Consider the following 8,575-nt stretch of genomic DNA (forward strand, 5'->3'; position numbering starts at 1 on the left):
CTAAATTTTCTATCTTTTGAAAGAGAATACTAGAAAGGAACCCAGGCATATGCCCTTTTCCCAAAGTCAATTTGTTGTTTTATCCTTGCAACTCCCCTCCTAAAAATAAATCTTCCAGCTAAAGCCCTTCATTGGTTCCTTTTATATATTTCTACTTCATTCTTCCTGATATTTAATTATAACCTACCAGTTCCCACATTGAAATAACAGCTCTTTATATTACTATCATCTTTCCAAATATATATGCACATTATAGAAAATATGGAAAGTAAAGAAATATCATGACTCATGAGTAACCACTATTCACATTATATGTTTTCTGTTCAAATTCTCTCTATACAGATTCTTGTTATTGAAATTATTTTATCTATAACTATAAATTCTCTTTTTTATTATACTTAAATATTTTGTTAAGTCTTCATATACACATGATCATTATTTACTTAACCACTTCCCATAATATTAATGATTTAGGTTGCTTCTAATCTTTAATGATTTAAATAGTGTCTTGTCAAAAGTTTTTGTGGGGAAAACCAGTTTTAATTATTTCATTAAGATAAATTCCCAGAGTAAAGTAGTTTGCTTTCCCAAAATAACAATCCCACTTACACTGCCAATAGCTATGTACAGGTATGCCCAGGTCACAGCTGCTTCACTAACATCAAACACTCTTTGTTTTTACTACTTGATATTTGATAAATTAAATTAGTGTTTCATTTTATTTATTTATTTTTGTTGTTGTTAATCCTCACCTGAGGATATTTCCCATTGATAGAGTAAGTGGAAGTGAGGAGAAGAGACAGAGAGAGAAACATCAAAGTGAGAGAGACATCCATTGATTGCCTCCTGCATGAGCCCCAACCAGGGTCAGGGATTGAGCCTGCAATTGAGGTATGTCCCCTTGACTGGAATCAAACCCAGGACCCTTCAGTCCATGGGCCAATACTCTATCCATTGAGTCAAACTGGCTAGGGCTCATTTTACTTTTGTCTTTTATTGGTAGGTTTGAATGTGTCTTCAAGTGCTTTTTTGCCATTTATTTTCCTTTCTTTGTGTATTGCTCTTTCATCTCATTTGCTCAGTATGTTTTCTTATTAAATAACTAGAGGCCTGGTGCATGAGATTCATGCACTCACGGGAGTCCCTCAGCCCAGCCTGTGCCCTCTTGCAGTCCAGGAACCCTCAGGGGATGTCCCACTGCCAGCTTAGGCCCAAAGGGAGCGGGCGTAAGCCAGCAGTGAGACATCCTTAACCCTGCCACATTGCTGCTAATGCTCCTCCTGTGGGAGCACACTGACCACCAGGAGGTAGCTCCTGAACTGAGCATCCTCCCCCTGGTGGTCAGTGCATGTCATAGTGACCAGTTGTTCCACTCTTCGGTCAATTTGCATATTAGCCTTTTATTATATAGGATAATGAAAATAATAAAGTCAATTTTAGATGATTGTGAGAATTAAATAGGATTACAGTACCTAAAATGTACTTTTAATTTTTCAAATTTTAAGTCCCAGGCATAATTATCCCAACTCATTGAAGTTTGCATTTCCTTTTTTAACTACCCCTTTCCTATTTTAAGTTTATCATTGAAATATGTGTGCAAAGGGACATAGTTTTAACTAGTTTTGTTTTTTCTTTTCTATACTTTGGAGGTCAAGACATCTTTATGACAGAAGAACAGAAGAAATATTATAATGCAATGAAAAAATTAGGATCGAAAAAGCCACAAAAGCCTATACCTCGACCAGGAGTAAGAAATACCCAATGATATGGGGGGAAAATATACCAAAAACAAAAACTTGCATGGGTTTTCTTACAAGAGAGATAGCAGCTAATGTTTCTAGCCTCAAAGCTTTCTTCAATTTTTTAAAACATCATTAATTCACACCTTTTATGGTAATGGTAAAAATTATTTTAAAAAGAGAGAGACCAAAAATAAAAAAGAAGAAGAAATAGAAAATGTGCTCTTAATTTCAAGGGATTTAGAATTTTACAGTTAGAACCCAAACTAAATGGCAAAGGACACAAAATACTAGTGAACTTTCATAATATGCTAGCCAGCAGTTGCATTCTTGAGAATGATGAGTAATATAAACTTTCCCTTGATAAGCCTCAACAGTGGAAGTAGAAATGGGTCAACTGTGTATAGGGAAAATGTAAGATAGAAGATATCCTCAGAGTTCCTCAGTGACCTAGGGAAATGAGCCAGACAATGACTGGCCGTGACTGACAGTGGCAGACCTGGGGAGCAGAACCATGGGTCAGTGACAAGGGATGTGAATTTTAAAAAATGTCTTTATTGATTTTTAGAGAGAGAGGAAAAGAGAGGGAGAAAGAAAGGGAAACATGATGTGAGAATGGAACATTGATTAGCTGCCTCCTCTACACCCCCTACCAAGAATGGAGCCCACAACCCAGCCAAGTGCCTTGACAAGAAATAGAACCAGCAACCTTTTGGTGCATGGTAGGATGCCCAACTGAGCACCAGCCAGGCTGAGGATGTGATTTATTTTTTTTAATTTTTGTTTTATTGCTTAAAATATTACAAAGAGTGGTACATATGTCTCCTTTTTTGAGGATGTGAATTTTTGACATCAAAGAATAAGGGAGTGCTTTTCTGGTCTGATTATCCCCATATAGACTCAATCAGAATTGTGTGTCTGACAATGTCAGCAAAGACTGTGTGGTGGAAGAACATCAATACTGCCATAAATGAACTTTAAATGCAAAATGTCCTAGAAATCCCAAGTTCCCTTGAACAGTTCTTTGAGAAAATAAGACAAATGGAATGTTATTAGATACTGCATTTTGAAATGGATGCATGGTTCAACTGATAATGGGACATTGTGGTAAAACAAAATAAAGCAGATTTCTTACCTTCTTATAAACTTAATTCGTTAATATGCACTTGTATTACTATGCGATGTTTCTTATCAGAAATCTCCTCTTGAGAAGAGATTGTTATTCTGTGGCATACACATTGGTAAACAGCAATTTAGATAACTGAATTAAAAAAATTAATGTATTGCCGAGTCGGCATGGATCAGTGGTTGAGCATTGAATTATAAATTAGGAAGTCATGGTTCAATTCCTGGTCAGGGCACAGGCCTGGGTTGCGGGCTCGATACCCAGTGTGGGGTGTGCAGAAGGCAGCCAATCAATGATTCTCTCTCATCATTGATGTTTCTATCTCTTCCTCTCCCTTTCTCTCTGAAATCAATAAAAATATATTTTTAAAAAGTAATACATTATAAACCACCTTTTACAAAATTCAGGGCCAGTGGTTACTCTGCATAATACTAGGGAGTCAATGGAGAAAGTGTTTCTATAGATGTTAATATGTACAGGAAAACTATTCTGTTGCTAAAAGCATTTCTGTTTCTCTACAGAACAAATATCAAGGAATGGTCTTTGACTTTGTAACCAGACAAGTTTTTGACATAAGCATCATGATCCTCATCTGTCTCAACATGGTCACAATGATGGTAGAAACAGATGACCAAAGTGAATATGTAACTAGCGTGTTGGCACGCATCAACCTGGTGTTCATCGTGCTGTTTACCGGAGAGTGTGTTCTGAAGCTCATCTCCCTCCGCCATTATTATTTTACCATAGGCTGGAATATTTTTGATTTTGTGGTTGTCATTCTCTCCATTGTAGGTAAGAAGTATTTAAAGTCTCTTAAGTTCAGCTCAATAAAAGTAAAAGTGGGAACAATCAAGTTTAAATTAGAGGTCACCCCACCACTCAGAGATAACCACTAAGAAAATGTTTATGTATCTCATCCAGGTGTGTTTGCTTTTCTTACAAAATGAGGCTCCTGCTGTACATACAGTATTGTATCCTATTCTGTCCATTCTAGATACTAGGTGTATTATTTGTCAATATAATAAACTTTCATTCATTTGAATTAGAAATGTACTATTAACTGAGATCAAAATGTTTTGAGATGTTGAGATTGAATAGCCTATACATTATCTAGATGGCTCTATTGAGAAGAGGACTAGAAATTTAGTCTGGTATTTAGGAAATACATTGCATCAGAGATATGGACATAGAGCCATCAGCAAGTAGATAGGACTGGAAGTAGATGACAAGAGAAGATAAAGCCTAGAGTGAGAAAATAATAAAAATAAAAACAAAAAATGTTACCAAATTCATATCAGAAGTTCTTTAAGGATATCAGGTAGAGATTTTCTAGATTACCCTGAAAGGGTTTATAGTAATGATGCACAAAGGAAAGTGCAAGTGGCACGGGACATTGTTTGATGTTTGTTCAAACCCTTCAACAGGTCACATGAGCAATAGCTCATCTTGTTAAAGATACAACTCCAGCTCCAGTGAAACAAAGAAGTCTGTCCATAGGACTAAAGCATGCACTCTTTCCTAAACCAGATAATATGATTAGGTCAATATTTAACCTCCAATATGGGGCACCTCTATTGGGAAGATTTTTATGTCATTCCCCTCTCTGAAGAAGTTGGTTGATACCCAATTCATACATTGTATGTAGCCTTTGATCCCTACACTAATCCCTCATGTAATCCTTTGTGGATAGGGTACTAAAGTTGTATGCATCTCTCTTATTCTCTCTCTCTCTCTCTCTCTCTCTCTCTCTCTCTCTCTCTCTCACACACACACACACACACACACACATACACAATTATGTAGGCTTACTTACCCTGTACAGAATGAGACAGTGTAACTCCAAGACACTTGGTTTCTTGAGCTCCTCTTCAGTACAATTATTATTTCATTATTTAAATGGTAAAAGGAGAAAGAAGCTTAAAAGAAGAGGGCTGAGAGACCAGTATCAGCTACAGGAGACCAAAAAGATCATCAGCCTTAGACTTCTTTATACATACACCAGAGCATCTATAAATAAATGTATAAGAACTAGAGGCCTGCTGCAGGAAGATTCCTGCAAGAATAGGGCTTCCTGAGGCCAGAGGGAAACAGTGGAGAAGGGAACAAAGCCCGCCTGGCTTCCTCCCATCTCCGCTGCTATCCCGCCCGGCCAGCCCGGGTCACACATGGGAGGGCCGTCCCGGATCGCTCACGGAAGGGCTGGATGGAGGCCAGGCGGGCGGCTGATGACACTGTCCCACCCTGCCTGCAGTATGCAAATTTAACAGCCATCTTTGTTGGGTTAATTTGCATACTCTTCTGATTGGCTGGTGGGCGTAGCGAAGGTATGGTCAATTCACATCTTTGTCTTTTATTAGTGTAGATATTATAGAGGAGACTCAGAAAAGTATTAAGTTCAAATAAATATATAAAAATATTATAGAGGAGACTCAGAAAAGTATTAAGTTCATGGAGAGATGAAGATAGCATCAAAAACTGCAGATGCTTTTAGATGGTTAAGGACTGAAAAGAGGATGTGTGATTTGCCATTTTAGAAGAAAAAAAAGTATATTCATGTAACTTTGTTCTTATACTATTGGCCAATGCTATTCAGCCAGAATTGAGAATTTTAACTTATTTTTTTTTATAGATTCAGTCTGGAAATTTTAAGTAAGCTAATAAATAGTTTATAAAGTCAAAAAGTACTGTAAAATTTTTATTGAACTGAATGTTGTTTTAACTCAGACTGCCATAACAGAACAGGTGGCTTGAACAACTGAAATTTATTTTCTCAAAGTTCTGGAGGTTAAAAATCCAAGATCAAGGTGCCAGCATGGTGGGTTTCTGATGAAAGCTCCCTTCTTGGCTTGTAGACAGCCACCTTCTCACTGTGTCCTCACATGGCTGTGGGGAGGGGGGGCTTGAAAAGGGACAGAAAGCTCTCCAGTGTCTCTTCTTATAATGGAACTAATCCACCATGAAGGCCCACCCTCAGGATCCGATGTAAACCTAATTATTTCCCAAAGGCTTTTTCTCCAAATACTATCACAGGGAGGGTGGTTAGGGCTTTAACGTATGAATTTGGGGCTGAAAATATTCCATCTGTTGTAAATATTGAGTTAACTTAATACTGAATGTCAAAATTTTGGTTTATTTATAACCTATATTATGTACAATTATATATATGTGTGTATGTGTGTATGTCAAATTTATTATTATGTAACTGAATTTCAATACTCTGAACTTTACCTTAGAGCCTTGACAGAAACTTAAGTGTTATTTTAATAGATAACTTCTTCATTGGTTGACATTCTCATTTTTTTATCCACAGGCATGTTTCTGGCAGAGCTGATAGAAAAATATTTTGTGTCCCCTACCCTGTTCCGAGTGATCCGTCTTGCCAGGATTGGCCGAATCCTACGTCTGATCAAAGGGGCAAAGGGGATCCGCACGCTGCTCTTTGCTCTGATGATGTCCCTCCCTGCGTTGTTTAACATCGGCCTCCTGCTCTTCCTGGTCATGTTCATCTACGCCATCTTTGGCATGTCCAACTTTGCCTATGTCAAGAGGGAAGTTGGAATTGATGACATGTTCAACTTTGAAACCTTTGGCAACAGCATGATCTGCCTGTTCCAGATTACCACCTCTGCTGGCTGGGACGGGTTGCTAGCACCTATTCTTAATAGTGGACCCCCAGACTGTGACCCTGATAAAGTAAATCCTGGAAGCGCAGTTAAGGGAGACTGTGGGAACCCATCTGTGGGGATTTTCTTTTTCGTCAGTTACATCATCATATCCTTTCTGGTTGTGGTGAACATGTACATCGCTGTCATCCTGGAGAACTTCAGTGTTGCTACTGAAGAAAGTGCAGAGCCCCTGAGTGAGGATGACTTTGAGATGTTCTACGAGGTTTGGGAGAAGTTTGACCCCGATGCTACTCAGTTCATGGAATTTGAAAAATTATCGCAGTTTGCAGCTGCTCTTGAACCCCCTCTCAATTTGCCACAGCCAAACAAACTCCAGCTCATCGCCATGGATTTGCCGATGGTCAGTGGTGACCGGATCCACTGTCTTGACATCCTATTTGCTTTTACTAAGAGGGTTCTGGGGGAGAGTGGAGAGATGGACGCTCTCCGTATACAGATGGAAGAACGATTCATGGCTTCTAATCCATCAAAGGCCTCCTACCAGCCAATTACTACAACTTTAAAACGAAAACAAGAGGAGGTGTCCGCTGTTATTATTCAGCGTGCTTACAGGCGCTACCTTTTAAGGCGAACTGTAAAACAAGCTTCATTTATGTATAACAAAAATAGAATCAAAGGTGGGGTTAATCTTCTTGCAAAAGAAGACATGATCATTGACAGAATAAATGAAAATTCTATTACAGAAAAAACTGACCTGACCATGTCCACAGCAGCTTGTCCACCCTCCTACGATCGGGTAACAAAGCCAATCGTGGAAAAACACGAGCAAGAAGGCAAAGATAAAAAAGCCAAAGGGAAATAAACAGAAACAGACAAAAATAATTGGGTTACTATTTGTTTACAGCCTGTGAAGTTGATGTATTTTTGTCAATAGGACTCCTTGAGGAGGTCAATGCCAAACTGACTGTTTTTACACAAATCTACTTAAGGTCAGTGCCTACAATAAGACAGTGACCCCTTGTCAGAAAACTGCAACTCTGTGTAAAGGGGAGATGACAGGAGGTTACTGTTCTCACTACCAGCTGACACTGCTGAAGACAAGAGACAAAACAGCTACTCAGAATGTGAGGACCAGTTCCAAGGGGTGCAAACCTATGATTTGGGTTGTTTAACGTGAAACACTTTAGTGTAGTAATTGTATCCACTCTTTTGCATTTCAACTGCCACATTTGTCACATTTTTACAAAATCTGTTCGTGGATTCATCTTTTTTTTAATCCATATGTTGTTTATTATATGTGACTATTTTTGTAAACGGGGTTTCTGTTGGGAAATAGATTAAAGGACCTCTTTACCAGGTATGCCACCGGGAGTGATGGCAATCACATGGCCCTCCTCTCTGAACAAAGACTTGGTTTGCATGAGGGCATGCTACACTTAGAGATCATGCATGAAAAAAGGTCACAAGGAAAACAATGAGTTCTTAAATTCCATCCATGTTTCCGGAGGGGTAATTAGGTGATAATTGGAGGTGCTTTGCTCATCTTGTTTTGTGTTTTTGTTTTCAAATCCAGCCCCTAGACCAAGTACATCATTTTGGGGGTGGTAGGCCACTAAATGTTAGTAGGTGCAAACTTCATTCAAATGTCTGGAATCATAATGTTATGTTTCTGTTTATTGTATTAAAAAAAAAAAACCTAAATAATGAGCATTGCTTCTCCCCTGAAGACTGAATTGACCAAAAGAATCCTTTATAAATTTCTGCTTAATCCTGCACTTCGTTTAGCCATCTTCAGCTCAGCAAGATCAACGCTGTATATGTTACTGAAATGCTATTTATTATGTAAATAGTCATTTTACCCTGTGGTGCACGTTTGAGCAAACAAATAATGACCTAAGCACAGTATTTATTGCATCAAATATGTACCACAAGAAATGTAGAGTGCAAGCTTTACACAGGTAATATAAAATATTATGTACCATTATAAATAGTTTGGATGCTATAAATGCATGTTTTTATTACCATGCCGCTATATCTGGTTTCTCCCACTGCTCAGAATCTCATTTATGAGAAACCGTATGTCA

At 38.2% G+C, this 8,575-nt stretch overlaps 1 protein-coding gene across 1 annotated transcript in view; it reads left to right on the top strand.

The window, feature by feature from the left end:
* LOC118662034 (sodium channel protein type 1 subunit alpha) overlaps window positions 1-8,213 on the top strand; it is a 99,823-nt gene extending 91,610 nt beyond the window's left edge. The window contains exons 25-27 of the mRNA XM_036320647.1: window positions 1,643-1,747; window positions 3,387-3,657; window positions 6,176-8,213. Coding sequence (XP_036176540.1) covers window positions 1,643-1,747; window positions 3,387-3,657; window positions 6,176-7,353 — 1,554 coding nt within the window. The 3' untranslated portion in view covers window positions 7,354-8,213. The remainder of the gene's footprint in view (window positions 1-1,642; window positions 1,748-3,386; window positions 3,658-6,175) is intronic.
* Window positions 8,214-8,575: the final 362 nt, after the last annotated feature.

The sequence above is a fragment of the Myotis myotis genome, unplaced genomic scaffold (assembly GCF_014108235.1).
Source record: "Myotis myotis isolate mMyoMyo1 unplaced genomic scaffold, mMyoMyo1.p scaffold_m19_p_8, whole genome shotgun sequence".
Taxonomy (NCBI): Eukaryota; Metazoa; Chordata; class Mammalia; order Chiroptera; family Vespertilionidae; genus Myotis; species Myotis myotis.